This window comes from Podarcis pityusensis, assembly GCF_964106645.2.
Source record: "Podarcis pityusensis genome assembly, chromosome: 1".
NCBI classification, from domain to species: domain Eukaryota; kingdom Metazoa; phylum Chordata; class Lepidosauria; order Squamata; family Lacertidae; genus Podarcis; species Podarcis pityusensis.
The window spans coordinates 86517505-86533255 of record NC_138028.1 but is presented as its reverse complement, the minus strand read 5'-3'; the positions used below and the strand labels follow the sequence as shown (position 1 = coordinate 86533255).

At 45.0% G+C, this 15751-nt stretch overlaps 1 protein-coding gene across 1 annotated transcript in view; it reads right to left on the bottom strand.

Annotated features, from left to right (window-relative positions):
* Positions 1-15751, bottom strand: part of WNT10A (Wnt family member 10A) — a 44769-nt gene that overhangs the window by 19908 nt on the left and 9110 nt on the right. The window contains exon 2 of the mRNA XM_080976603.1: positions 9963-10225. Coding sequence (XP_080832729.1) covers positions 9963-10225 — 263 coding nt within the window. The remainder of the gene's footprint in view (positions 1-9962; positions 10226-15751) is intronic.

The window sequence follows — 15751 nt, the reverse complement described above, 5'->3', positions numbered from 1 at the left end:
CTCCCACCATCATGCTCCCTCTCTCTCGGGTTTCTCTATCTCTGTTCCCAGCTACAGCTTCCTAAATTTCTGAGCTTCAGTTTATGTCCAAACTTTCTAATTTCAGCATTCACTGTCCTGCCTATTCCACCATCCTTGAGCTGTGAATTATTTTCCTTTCCTTTTGATTGAATTATCTGAACTAGGCATGTGACACAGTTCTCTACTGAAGCTATGCAGGTCTGGTCCTGTAAGCTGCCTGGATGGGAAACTTTCTCTGAACCATATGCACGTCTTTCCCAAGAGCTCTGGAAGGAGGAAATAAATATTTGCTATCAACAGTATGCTAGGACCTCTCAGTCCCAGAAGCCCAAACACAACATTGTTATTTATTTAACAATTAAACCAGGATTTTCATCCCTTCCAAGGAAAGGAAGTGCAGAGAGCAAGTGCTGTAGTTGTGGGATGATAGGTGCTCAGTAAGTTGTTCAAAGGCTGCCACAGACAGTATTGCACAAACGATGATCAAAGAGGCCATGGGGTGGTTTGAACAAAAAACAAAAGGGAATATCAAAGTAAATGTGGAAGGGGGGAGGTTTTGCATTCTCTCAGGAAAGGCAAGGTGAAAACCACCTATGTCGAAACTGAGGAAGTTAACTGAAGGGTAGTGATCTTTATTAGCTTCTTCGGGAATACTTATTGCAATGCATACAGGACTGTTGTTGTTTTACGTGTGACACATTCTGCTATTATTACTACTGAACATTGATACGCAATGATTATTGCAATGATTATTTGTTACTAAACAAACCCTATAAAAGTTATCTCACGAACAAAATTATACACTGGGAGAATTGTGATCAGGTCACAGTAGTTTTGAGGTGACCACCAGGAGAGGGTGTGATTAGTTTCAGGGCTACAGTTCTAGATATAGTCAGCAGCAAACAACCCAAAAAACAACACTTTTGGACAGGACAATAGTCAAGGCCAGAATTAAAAGGAAGGAGTGTTATTCCTTTCACAACAGCTACCCTACATTGTAGCTCAGTGGGCAAGAAGCCTGCATGAACAGGTCCTCTAGAACGAGAGGTCAAGTCCCACAGTGGTCCCAAAGGTTGCACATATGATGTACACAAATCTGTACACAGTGCACTTCTGTTGGTTTCAGTGTGAAAGAAACAAGCATTTTGGAAGAGAAAGGAACAGGAGACAAAGAGACAGGGAAGAATGAACACATCAGCAGCAACTCACAGTAAAGAGACAGTACCTTGAACAGGCTGGAAATTCAGTGGGAAAGAGTAAAACAATAGGAAACAGAAGCGGGTGAGTTTGTCCCTCATACTTCTAAAATGGAAACGTAGTGACTACAAGCCACTAAAGTCCATCTTTGGGCAACCTGTTGGCAACAATAAGTTTAGATGGGAAAAGGAGACAAAATGTTCAGGTGGAGCTGCAGCACAGGACATACTGTCTCCCCCTGCTGCATGTCCCATCCTGAAGATGTCTGAAATGCAGAATTGCTGAGAAGTGCAGCTTACCTATCAGCTGACCAACAGGAAACAGAGACAGGCAGTTGAAACAGTCATCGCTTTTATTGAGCAGCATCAACAACGGAGGGAGTTCTAACAACATCTCATAAACATGGGTTTTTTTATTTGCGCAGGACCTCTATGCCTCTTGAGGACTAGATGGCTGGCAGGCAGCCTAGCAGCAGAGGGCAGCTTCCCCCACCACTAAACCTCCACACTGGGTACGTCTGCCACCTGCTACAATCCTACAGCCCACTTCCAAGAGACAGGAAGTCTGGGGGTGGAAAAAAAGGTGGAAACCCCTCACTGGAACAGCCAGTTCCCCACAGGTCACTGCTGATATAGGCCTCGCTTGTGGTCTACACAGCATGCTGGGCATTGGTTGCAGAAACATCTTTGCCTCTAGGAGTGTAGAAGGACCATCTCCACAGAGGTGGAGATAGTATCTAAGAAGGAGCAACAGCTGCCAAGAAGCAATTCCTGTGACTGGGTGTCCATGTGCAGCTGGCACATTAAAGTTGCCAGCCATCCAGTCCCACTCCCCACTCTCCCATCAGCAGTTCCCCCTGATGTCACCTCTTGGGAAATATAATGCAATCCCTGAGACAATAGTCATCTATCCTGTGCAGGAAGCTGCCATGGAGCTCTGTCTCTGGCTAAAGTTTGTTCTGCTTCATGTATCCCCAAGTCGGCTCCTACAAAAAAAAAAAGTGTCATTAGTGTTTGGGTGGAGTGGAGGGGTCAGTGTCCACTAAACGTGGTTGTGTTCCCTATAGCCTTTCTCGGGACATTGCAGGAACTGATCTACAGAGAGAAGAGGGTTGTGGTCTGCAAAAACTCCCTGGCCTGCAGAGTGCATTGTTGCCCTGTCTGGGAGACACAGCCACAACCTTTCGGAGCAAGAGTGGGCTGTTAAGCTAGTACACTTTGAGCCACATTGCAAAGGGAGACTTTGTGCTCCTGGGTGCTTTTGAGTGTTCAGGACTTCTTGGGCTGCTCAAGGGAGAGGGGTATATAGGATATTCAGGAGTCATACTCTGAAGCATAGGCGCCACTTTCCTGACCAAGGTCTTCTCTTGCTTACCTTGCTCTGTTCCTGCAGCCCCGAATGCAGCCTGGGTTTAACAGTTCATCTCTGCAGCAGGAGGACCTGTAACATTCTGAGGGAGGACAAGTGTCATTCATTTGCTCTTTTCATATTTATCATTGCCTTGGATGTTTGTGCAAAAGTGCTCCCCTTAAGAACACAAGAAGCACCTGATGGATCAGGCCAGTGGCGCATCTAGTCAAGCATCCTGCACTCCCAGTGCTCAACCAAATGCCTGTGGAAAATCTCCACCAAGTTCTCACTTGGGTAACTGCGACCTTCTAGACATGGGGGTGGATTGATGTAGCCCCATGCTACAACATCACATACATGCCATGCAGCTTAATATACAAGCTGAATTCCTTTACATGTATACTCCTGTGCATGATTTGCTCCCGAATGAATCACAATCCTATCCTCCAGTACATTTTTGCAGTGGGCATATAGAGCATAAGTGTCACTACAACATGCTGGAACCAACTTTTGAGGGAGCTCAGAACCAGGTCTCAGCTTCACATATCTTCTCATGCCTGTTTGGCCCATTGTTTGCTCCTTACACCTGCATTTTGTATTGCAAGTGCAAAATGGCATAACTGCATAGGCATAGCACTGTCATCTGCCAGCACAGCAGAATTTAGACAACATTGCACATGTCTCTTTCACAGAATACAGCAGGCCATCTGCCACCATCCCGTTTCCAAGAGATCCTCACTTTGCAATGGGCTGTAAAGGAGCTTCACCAACATGAACAGCCTGCTAGGAGAGGCTGTTTTTGCAAGTGTTTTTTGTCTGCTAAATATGTAGGTAAGGAAATTCATACTGTGAACATCTTGTTGACACAACGTACGACAATTACAAGAGAATATAATACTGCTGGAAGTTCCCACAGAGTTACAAAAATGCAGAGGAAAAACTACACACCCATAGCTGCATAAATCCTGCAAAATAATGAGATGTTGCTATATGATAAAGTTTTGAGCACGCAAAGGTAAATCTGATTTTCTGTTCCTCTACAACTAATTGCTAAAACGTCTCTCCAATGGAGTTCCTCTTGGTATACAGCATCTGAACTGACTGCAGTGTGCCCTAGTAACCGAGGGCTCCTCAGTTAGTTCCACGGTTCCTCTGGCAATGTCAAAACTTGGATGATTTCCTGCCCAGGGTGCAGGGAGAGTCTGCCATGTCCCAAGTGCTGCTGCCTACTGCTTCCCCCTTCCCAACTCCTCCAAAGGCTATGCGGCCAGCCAGTTGAAACATGCCTCCCTTTCCCTCTCCTCTGCCCCATCTCCCTCGTTCCCTAATTAAACTGCAGGTGAACCCGCCAGGGACTGGCAACACGCCAGACCTTGAGCTCTCTGCTGCGGATCTTAACTTGCCTCCCTCCATCTTCCAAAGCAGCCCCTGAGACCTTGATCGCTCTAGCTGCAGAGGGCTGTGCTAGGGAGGTAAGAGACAGCCTCCTCTTTGCAGGACTTCCTAGGTGGAATTCAATGTTGCTCTTCCAATTTTTCCATCTGCAAAAGCGTTCCCCTCTCCTCCCTCAGCATGCCCTTTCTCCAAGCCAATTTCAGGGGCCTTGGGGGCATGCAGGGGGAGGGGAGTCCCATTATGCAAGCTATGCAGCTGCTTAGGTGAATCCCACCCACTGTTATCTATACAGTGGTACCTCGGGTTAAGAACTTAATTCGTTCTGGAGGTCTGTTCTTAACCTGAGGTACCACTTTAGCTATTGAGGCCTCCTGCTGCCGCCACCACACGATTTCTGTTCTCATCCTGAAGCAAAGTTCTTAACCCGAGGTACTATTTCTGGGTTAGTGGAGTCTGTAACCAAAGTGTCTGTAACCTGAAGCGTCTGTAACCTGAGGTACCACTGTATATGCCTAAACACTGCTAATGGTCAATTTCTTTCGCATCATAACAAACTTGAGATATATGTAAGTCATAATCAAACCATTTTACAGATAAGGCATTGAGGCTGAGAACCAGTGAATTCTGGATCCATGGCTAGGTAGAAGTTTTAACATTATAAGACTGCAAAAGAGCTCAGGGGGGGAATAGCCTAACAATGAGAATCAAGGACAAGCCCTGTGCTGAAACACATTTTGGGAGCCCCTCAACTCAGCCTAATGGCACTCTTTTTGACCTGACAGTTTTAACAAAGATGGACACAGACAAATGACACCCCCCTCCTGACACAAAGGTTGGTTTGCATGTGAAAATGAGGTGCTAACAAGATATATATATACAAGTGGGTTGTGCATATTCTATGGTTCCATTGTCTTGTGTGAAGATACATTTGTGAGTAAGTGTCACTCACTTGCGCATCCTTTTACACTTGCTTCCATCCCACACAGGAAAGGTCTCATAAGCACACATTGCATGTTACAAACTCTTCCATTCTACCATGTCCTATCTTTGTGCCTCCCAGAAAGCATTGTGATTGTCAGTGCACTGGCTTTATTACCAACTTCCACAGCTACACTGGGCTTGGAAAGATAGCCATTGCTCCTAAGTTGTGTGGTAACAGCCACCATGTCCTGATTTTCAGAGAATTTTGAGGGAGCCTAATCCCATTTGCAGGCAGCTGGTGGGCGCTTTGGGAAGATTCAAAATTTAGGATGCTGCAGAGAAGGCCTTGGTTGGCTGGGATCCTGCTCTGTAGAGAGTAATGTAACATTTAAACTGGCACTGGCAAGAGCCCAAGAAATCAAGGAACTATTAAACAGATTCTCTGGACAGGATTTAATAGCAGTAATGTTTTAAGTACCTTAATCAGATAGAAGTATAGCTGGGAGCTGGAAATTGTTAGTTTCTTATGAGAAAAGGTAGAAATGTTAAGAGGAGGAGAATTAATCATAAGCTCCCCCAGGCTGGGGAAAAGGAAGAAAGCAATAGGAGGATTATTCATCTCCTCATGGCCTTCCTAAAAACAAACATTATACAGTTGAATAACTGACAAATCTAAGGTAGACAGGGAGAAAGAGAACAGAATATTTTGACTGATCTTCCTGTCCTCTACTCCCACATACGAGGGAATCCATTCTTTCACTATCCCGACTAAGCTTGTGTCAAACCCATGTCCAGCTAATGATCTTCAATATCATGCCAAGTGATGTGCACCAAAAGACGTAGAACTTGAGGGACCCGCTAGACTGGTGGTTTTCTGCAACATACCATTGGCACAATAACAGTACATTAGTGGTAGATTCATCTCTTTCTTTCTCTTTGGAGATCACTCATAGCTGAGTAAGATTGTCTTTCATGAAAACAGTCTTAACAGTGAGTCCGTGACTGTGGAGGCCAATTCTGGATCCACACGTCCTTCCACCGTGGGGACATAGGTTTCCATGTGGGAGTTGATCACGGTGAGGGTTTGCCAAAAGTGCCTTCCTCTTAGCTCGTTTCTCCTTTTCGCCCTGAGTTTGTGTTTCTTCAAAGTCCACAACACCTTTGGTAAAGGCTTTTCTCCAATTGAAGCGCAGAGTGTTTGAGGACCGGGACATTCACAGGGAAACCAAAATGCTTGTTTAGAAAGCCATTGTACTACCAACTTTACTGTACACTTGCAAAACATGGACCACTTATAAATACCATCTCCCAACTCCTCGAAAGATTCCATCAATGGTGTCTCCCAAAAATTGTACACATCACTTGGAAAGACAGGCGAACTAATGTCAGTGTACTGAAAGAAGCAAAGATCACCAGTGTCAAAGCAATGATTCTTCAACATTAACTTCGTTGGTGGATTCATACTGGTTTGTTCACACACCATTCAGCTTTCTTTAGTTGTTCTTAGATGCTTCCCCAATATGACTGCACTGCTGCTGTCTAAAGGGGACCTTTCTTAACATTACAGACCCTAGAGCTGCCAAAACTTTCCAAGCTGTGACTCTCCAGGCTGGAAGAATCTGGCCAAATTTCATTGGGACCACATGGTCCTCTTGCTGACAATAGCATCTGAGGTCAGAATGCAACTATACTTTATTCCTCACCCCCAAACATTGGAATGTAAAAGGTTAGCTATATGCTACATGCAAATGTGCAACAGCCGCAGTACCATTTAAAAGAAGAAAGAAAGAAAGGCTGAGGGAAGTGGAATTTAGAATGGAGAAATGGTAGAAGGAGGGAATGCTTAACCCTTCCTCTGTCCACCATTTCTCCTCCACAGATCATACTTAGAGGCTCAGGGTTGGCCCAATACATTTTAGCACCTGAGGCAGCCCCCAAAATGGTGCTTCCCTTCCCAACAGGGAAAAAGAGGTAGGGGAGGATCTACATCAGGAACAAAGGGGGAAAGAAAGACTAACATTGGGATCTGCTCCCTCAGTGGATCCCGCCATCTGAGGCAGTCACCTCACCTTGCCTCATGGGTGGACCAGCCCTGAATAAAGATCTACATTGGGATCTGCTGCCCCTGTGGATTCTGCCACCTGAGGCAGTCACTTCACCTTGCCTCATGGGTGGACCAGCCCTGCAGAAGCTTCGTTTAGCACCCCCACCCCCTTTGGGGGTTATCGAAGGAAGGAAGGAAGGAAGGAGAAAGAGAGAGAGACAGAGTTCTGTCCAGAAGTAGTATGCATGACAGGTTGAATTAAGGAAATGCTTGGCGTAAATAGAAGTTGGGGGATCCAGGAAGCAATGCATTAAGAATGGCCCAAAAAAATTTCCATGATGTGCAGTATGCAGTGTATCAGCTTCTATTGTGATTTTTCTGCAACAGTTTACCAGGGAGAAATAATAATCAAGATGCACCCTTATTTTATTGGATCTGGCAAGACACAAGCATTTATATCAAACATCTTTGTTCCCACACCACAAAACTGCTTCACATCTACCTTCTACCAAGTCTTCAGAAGGTCTTGTTACCAGAACTTGGGCATCCATTCAGTTCAGTCCACCTAGCTGAGCCAGGGTTGGAAGGAGACGGGTTTTCTGCAGCCAGTTCTTCAGCCTTGAGAGACTGATGAGGCTTTCTCTCTCCCTCCCTCCCTCTCTTTCTCTCTCTCACTTGGTTGGAAGAGATGATGAGGCGTAAAAGATCAGGGACTGGTATAGGGAGGAATGGAGTGATCTACAAATTATTTAAAGTGAGGAGCACGCATGGCTGAGCTGATGGCAGCGGATGTGGGAAGAGGCATGAAAGATTCAAGGGATCTGTCACTTTAGGTTACCAAGAACCATCCTCGTAAGCAACAGAAATTCCCAGGTGAGACGCAGCGAGACACAATTCACCCTCCCCCTTACAAGCAGCATTAATGCAGGTGACAAGGGACTCGTGTATCTGCCCCTTGCCATCACTCTGCACACACACATCCTTGTCAAGGTCCAGGGAACGTTATGGAATTCCCCTCAAACAGGCTCTATTTCGATTGAGGAGTCAAATTCTTGTTCCACGATTCAGGCAAAAGCAACAGAAAAGGGCAAAAACTTAGTAGCTTTGTATGGTCCTGATCATTAGGAGGAATAGCTTCATAAGCTTTCTGGAGGGCAATGGCACTGGACAATGGAGGGTAAATCAGAATAGAGGATGCTGCCCAGCTTTTACAACAGACTGGGGCAGGGCCTGCACAGTGACAATGGATTAGAGAATTTACAGCACAAGCCTATAGCACATTTACTATGAAGTAAGCCCAACAGGCCTTGAGCCCAGATAAATGTGTATAGGGTTACAGTCTTCAGCTGACAGTCGTTTCTTCTTTTGAGAGAAAGTGGGGAATTGGGGCGGGGGGTGTTCAGGGATAGGGATCCCTAAGAGACAAGTATCAGAACCTGCAGAAATGTAACATTGCCAGGATTCCTTGGGGGAGCCATGACAGTTTAGAACCAATCTACTATATCAGGCATGTCCAACTCCCAAGAGACTGTGATCTAATCCCAGTATTAAAAAAAACCTGGCAGTGATCTACCCATTGTCACTGGAGGGAGGAGGAGCGTGCGTGGGGAGGGTGGATTGCCCAGAGTTGCTGAGCTTTTTGGGGGGAGGATTGCAAAGAGTTTTTTAGCTTTTCCCCAGTAACTTTTTGTACACAATAAGGATCCTGCGATCTGCCAGAATCAGCCGGGGATCTACTGGTAGATAGTGATCTACTGGTTGGACAGCCCTGTACTGTATATTTTGGGAAGTGGTTTGTCTGTTTGTTTTCTATGCATTGGACACCTCTTGAGATATTGTCACCAAACAAGTTGGAATAAGTGTTTCAGAGGTGGAGGTAGAGCTCACTGTTGATGTTTGGATGCTGGTTGCCATTTTGAATCAAATGGTGGACCTAAACATGACTTCCGTGTGACATAGTTTTGGCCACATCTCAAGACAACGTTGCCAAGCTCAGGATGAGGCTTCCTGAGGTGGGGTTTATGCCAATGTTTGGATGCCAAGCACCATTCTGAATCAATACACGGTGAGCACACAGCAAACAAAGTCTCCCTCCTTTGGGTGATTAGTGTCAACAGTGTGCATGCAAAGCAAATAGTCCTTCTGCACTCCTTTTTATCTTGAATTCTCAGACTATGCATAATATTATGCAGCAGTAAGTTCCACCCACTAGTGAAAGCCTGTGGGTGGAAATTGTTTCATTCAGTTAGTAGCGAAATATTTCCTTAGGGCTTTCCATTTGATAACAATCTGAAATTCCTAAGGTCTTCTTACCTTTGTCCTCTGCTAAGCAATATTCTGAACAAAGCTTTCATATTGCTTTGTAGCTAAGAATGGGTTTGGTATGTCTTGAGGCTAAAGAAAGAGTGATAGTGCTGAACACCTTTAGGCTTCTATGATTCATCTCATCCCCCTCCATATAGCTCTACCAATCAGCTAGAGTTAGGCAGGGCCACTGCTCCTCAAAACTGTCACAAGCACATTGAAGCTTGCTGTGGCATAACAGGATTCTGGTTTATTCAAGTGCCTTCTAGCAGCTGGGATTCTTGCAAAGAATGCTGAACCTTGATGAAATCCAGCAAGGCAGGTTCAGAAACAGAAGAACATCCACAAGACCAATTCAGTTTAATGTAAACAGATAGTTCCCAAGAACACACCCCTGAATTGTAAATCCAACCACTAAATTGTAGTCAAACAAACAAACAAACAAACAGATGTCAGCCCACCTCTGTCCAAATCTAAAAGATTATTTTTCAATGTGATCAAACTATCAGATTTCCATTTCACAATAAAGCACATGTGGAAACCTCTGTATCACAGGTGTTCATGAGCTTGCCTTAAAACCCAGAAACATGGTACCAGATTCAACAAATCCCCATTCCATCATTTCTTTCATTGCTCTCAGATTTTTAACCAGCCAAGCGCCCACAAGGATGTGATCACTTTTGCCTGCTCAGAGCTTTCACAGAGCCAATGGCAGGAAGAGAACTCTAACCTCTGCTGAAGATGATGCTTTCATAGGGGATCTTGTTCTTGGTCTCCAGGCTCGAGCAATTCCAGCGCTGATCGCGGAACTGGTGTTGGCACTCGTGGATGGCGATCTGGATGCCTTGAATGGCAGAAGCCGTCACGTCAGGATTCCGCACGCACACCTCCAGTTGTCGTCGTGTCAGACCAGGCAAGGTCAGGCACACCGTGTTGGCATTAAGCACAGGTTCCAATGGCAACTTCAGGCCCAGAATCTCATTGGATAAGGAGCTGGGAAGAAAACAGACAAGTCAGTGGTGCCATCACCACGTGGCACCAAAGTGACCTTAAAAGCTAACATTTTTTCTTAGAAAGCGAATGTCAACATCCAGGATGGGCAACACCCACTGCTGCAACTATCTCTGGAGCTGATACTGCAAACTGCAGAGGAAAAAAGGAAACCTTTTAGCAAGGGAAACTTTGCAATCTCCCTTGAAAGCTGCTTCCAAATCGTGATTGTTCTTAGAGCTAGAACATCCCAGGTTGAAGCTACATAAGTATGTTCAATTTGTATTTCACTAGCCAAACTGCTTCCATGTTGGTTATGAAGTTTCCAGTGTATAGTGCATTTTTTATGGAAAATACCCTACTGAACTACCTTGTTTTGTATTTGCATTCTATAAACAGACTTTTCCTTGCCCCTTATGAATATTCTTTTACCCTGAGTTTTTAGAAAGTAATCCTTACAAAATGAAAGGAAGAAAGTAATCCATATAAGTTTCTACCTTTTTGAGACAAAGGGCACGATTCAACTAAGTTGTTGCATGTGTGTAATGAGGCCTGTTCCTGCAATGGGACTCCCCCCCCTCACCCCACCCCCAATGCCCTAAATCAGCAAATGGTGAAAAAGTGTCATTATGTGAGTGGACCTCATTCTCCGGAAGCATACCCCACTTAGCACTATGCTGAATTCCAGACAAGTACTCTGGGTCAATATAGAAAGGGCTACAAAGATAACCAACAGAGTTAAAATAGAGTTAACATAGTTAAGAACTCTTTACTTCTTAACTTCCATAAGCAAATTGAACAAGTCCACCATCATCACTGGAAGCCTTGCACAGCCACCCAGTTTTGAAGTTTTGTTATCATAAAAGCTAGATAACTACATATTTACCTCTTTTTTAAGAAAGAAAGAAAGAAAGAAAGAAAGAAAGGAAAGCAAGCTGAATTTATCTAAAGACCAGATTCCCAAACCACTTGTGTTGAATGTTGCTGGCAATTATCCATTAGGTTATTGTCCAAATGCTAAGGTCTAAATCAGAATTCTCAGGCATAATTTGCCCATAATTTGCCATATTCACACAATATGGGATGAGTAAAAAAAAAAAGGCAGCATAAATATTAAACAAAAGAGTTATAAATATCATACAGCAAGTTACTATTTCTTATTAAAAGTCCAGACAAAAAAAAAAAAATGTTTGTGCCTGGCAGCAGACTGAAAGCAAACTTGGCACCAGGTGAGTGTCTCAGGGGCATTTCCATGTTGCACAGAAGGGAATCTTATTAGATGTCTGTATCAGGCAGAACTTTCATTTATGTTCTTCTAATTTGATGACTTAGATGTTTAATAGCTACAGATGTTTCAGATAGCTCAGTCAGTAAAGCATGAGACTTTTAATCTCAGCATTGTGGGTTTGCATCCCATACCGGGCAAAAGATTCCTGCATTGAAGGAGGTTGGACTAGATGACCCTTGTGGTTCCTTCCAATTCTGTGATTCTATGAACTGGAAGGTGTTCCCTCAGAATTGTCCATGATCTCTGCATTTTGGACTGTATTTATTTCTTTAAAATATTTCTATATTGCCTTCCATTAAAATAACATCAAGATGGTGTACAATAAAATAATGCCATGCAAATTCATTTAGTTGTGTTTTTAGATTTTTTTCCCCATTGGATGTCCTTATCTGGTTTTTATGTAAGTTGCTTTGGGTCCCTCTGTGAGAAAAGTGACAAACAAATATAATAAATCAATAATTCAAAAAACAATTCCGTACGTAATAGAAACAATCCTATAAAAATAACACATATTGAATACAGTAGCCATGAACTGTTCAACTGTTTATAGAGATGAGAGAAAACTTAAGTAAACAGATTTTTAACAGCTGGCAGAAGCTCACCACAGCAGGTGCCTTCCATATCTTGGTGGGGAGTTCATTTCACCGACTAGGGGCCATCATGGAGAAGGCCCTCCTCCAAGTTGTGAGAGATGAGCTTCTGTAGGTTGCAGCATAGCTAACAGGGGGCCCTCCCAAGATCTCAGTGAATGGGCAGCTCAGTATGGGGAAAGGCATTTTTTCAGATCACCTGGTCCTAAGTTGTCCAGGACTTTATAAGTTAAGAACTGTACTGTACATTTACTGTGACATACACAGTGCCAGGATATTGTTTCCTATAAATAACTCTCTGCTTTTTTCTTGTCAACACAGCAATCAGCTTTGCAGTTTGATTCAGATCCTCATTTATGATTTGTCAAAGGGGGAGAGAACCAGCCCATGCTCCTGTGTCTCAATATTCCCAGCCCTCCCACAACCACCTCGATCTGTGAACAGCCTAGCGAGTTACCAGTCCAGGTGAACAGAGGGAGCGAGAGAGACGCAGGTTAATAGACAAGAAGGCTTTAATTACACGGCAAAGTGCTCCCTTTGGCGGTTTTAAAAAACAGGGACTCCCGACTCGAGCCTCTAATGACTCAATTTGAGGGGAGATGCAAAAGGTGCTTATAACTCACTAATGACAGTGCTTGATCAAAGGTGGAGGAGTGAGGTACTGAGTTCTCCACACCAGCTGGGTCATGGGTTTCACATCAGCAATAGAAACTGGCCTGTTCTCCCAGCCGGAGAATTTCCTCTTGCTCAGATCACGGCCATCACTCATATTTGTCTACAAATCATCTGTTTTAGATCAGGACTACACCATTTCTGTTTAGCCGAGACAAGGCTAGCACAAGCCATGCAAGCCTGTCTTAGAGAATAAGCTCATACATATGATCAAAATTGCCAGCCAGCCACAATCTGCATAATGCAGGTGGCAGCTGCCTGGGAGATTCTGTGTCACTTTTCTAACCATGTAGCAGCAAAAGCATAGCAAGATGGTGAGCATGTGTTGCGTAAGGATGAGTGACGATCTCAGATTCCTGTAGAGCATTTTTCCACACCCTGCCACCATTCTCTTGGTGCTGAGGTCAGGGCTACCAGCTTCTGCAGATGACTGGGTTGCTGTGCATTTAATAGTTGTGTAAGAGGGAGGTTTCCACCTTTGTACATCATGCTGTGTATCTTCTCTCTACACAACGTGACTCTTCCTTAAACTCCACGTATCGGGAGCCTGTGGACCTACAGATGTTGCTGAACTACATCTCCCATCAGCCCCAGCCAGCAAGGCCAATGGCCAAGGATGATGGGAGATGTAGTCTGAGGGCCAAAGGTTCCCCACACCTGTTCTGCTGAATCTGGCAGCTGTACCAATACCTGACCTCAAAAGGTTCCCCACACCTTCAGAAAACTCTATTGGCAGTCAGACAATTGGCAGCTCAAGTTTCTCCTATCACCATAACACCTTAGTGCTTACCTGGCAGCTCTCTGCATACAAAGGTCACCTGGGCCCATCTGAACTCAACTCAGGGCTGGCGTCAGGAGTAGTAGGTTTCAATGGACATCTGCTGAAGCCCATATACTTGTCCACTCTCTAGAACCTCCTAGTCCTCCTCCTTTCACTGGGGCAGCCTGCTCACCTGCCTTCTCTGCGCATCCAAGCAATGGCGAGTGGAAGGAGAGAGAGCAGAGCCCTCCACTTGCTTTGTCCCAGGGTATGGTCAGAAGATACATGAACCCACCACCTTGCTGAAGCTAAGCAGGTCTGGGTCTGCTGAGTGACTGTATGGACAAAAACGCCCCTTGCAGGCCAAATTAGGACCTCTGGTGGTCCCATTTGGCCTAGAGGCCAGTGATTACCCATGCCTGCTTTAGTAAGTGGGCTAGTTAGTATCAGCCTTTCTGCCACCAACACTTGTAGAATGAGTGACCAAGGCAGAAGGGAAAGAAGAGTCAGACAAGACAGACAGGGATGGTGGCAGAGTAGGGGTGGGGGGTTGTGATAATGGTGGGAGGGGCTAAAAAAGCATCATCAGTGGGACACCCTGCCCCCTAAGGGCATCTTGCCCAGCAGCCCTTCAAACCTGGCACAGTCACCATCCAAAATAATTCTCAGCCTCGTCAGCAACCATAACATTCTCAGGTTTAGCTATGGAAACCTTTGCAAGTCACAACTCATGTTTATCCACACTTACCTTTTGCCCTGCTCTTTCCAGGCACAGGTCTGTGCTTTAACACGCCATAATATCCAAGTGTGTGTTCCCCCATTCCCAGGTTTCCTGCATGAAAACCCACTCTTTCAAGCTGGACTGGAGCAACTGTCAATTCAGGTTTTCCGTGGATTGACGTTTGCTTCAACTGAGCTCTAAAGAGTGGGTTTCTATGGAAAAAGTTTTTTGGGGGGAGGGAAGAGGAGCTTGAACACGGAGCTTTAAATCATGGACAGTGCCTGGAAAGAGCAGAGGAAAGGCAAGTGCAGATAAGCCTTTGGGCTGTAGATCACACTTCTGTTTATTCTGGATCCAGCACTCTCCCACTGCTGATTTGGGAAGCAGTACACAAATGGCATTAGTTACAATCCACCATCTATCCTGTATCTATCCTTTTGTTTCTTATGAAAATGTTACCTTTAGATGCATCTTCCCATCATGCCAGCTTCATTATGAACTGAGGAAAAGGAACGGCATAGCTGAGTTTTATGCCACTAATGTGTACACCACCTTAGTTTCCCATTCAGTGCACAGGTGTGTCCTCTGCATGATGGAGAGTACCCCACTTCCAACCAGCTGCCAATCCTTTATTTCCCCTCAGCTAATGAAGTCATGCTTTCCTCCTGTGAAGACGCCTCCTGTGAAGGTACACGGGAGCGGGAGATATGCTGCTGCTACTTTGAGAGCAGAATAGCCCCCGTCCTAGACTTGCCGAGGCCAGGGAAATATACAAATGCAGAAAATTGCGGAACAGCATAAGAAAAGCTGTCATGCTCTTAGCATCCCTGTAAACAGCAGTGGCATTGGTTGGGTAGAGTGTCTCTGTTGGGATACTGCCAGGGAGACAAAGGCCATCATGACCCCACGTCGATTCCGGACGATCCATCGATCTCACGTAGATACAGTATCAGTCAATTAGCGACACGAGCTTCCAGAAATAGCTTGCCACATTCCAGAGCTGGTGCACGCTCTTATCAGCAGAGTTCGCACAGCGAAAGATGCACTCAGGAGAGCATATTTATAACTTTATTCAGCGTTGGTCAGAAAAACAGAAAACATGACTGCCTGCTTCGATGTCTCAGGCACAGAGAGAGAAACGAAAGCAATAGACAAACAGAAACTTCCTGTGAGCAGGAAATACGTAGGCTGTGACTCACAACAGCCTGTCCCCTTTTTAAGGTGGAACGGAAATATCCTAACAGTCTCGCCTTTGTCAACAGTGGGCTTATCTGCATATGGGGGTGGCCATTTTCCCTGTATGGGGGAAACATCACCCCTCACTGTTGGGGAAGAACAGCAATAGAGCTCAGATATATGAGAGGCAGTTGCAGTAGTTATCTGTTAAAGCACCTGATCCCCTTTCCCTGTGTTTACCTGTGTGGACTGCTGTCTCCTGGCCTCACCAGGTGCAGAAGTCACTGTTGGGTCATGGGCATAGCCAGGGTTTATTTTAGGG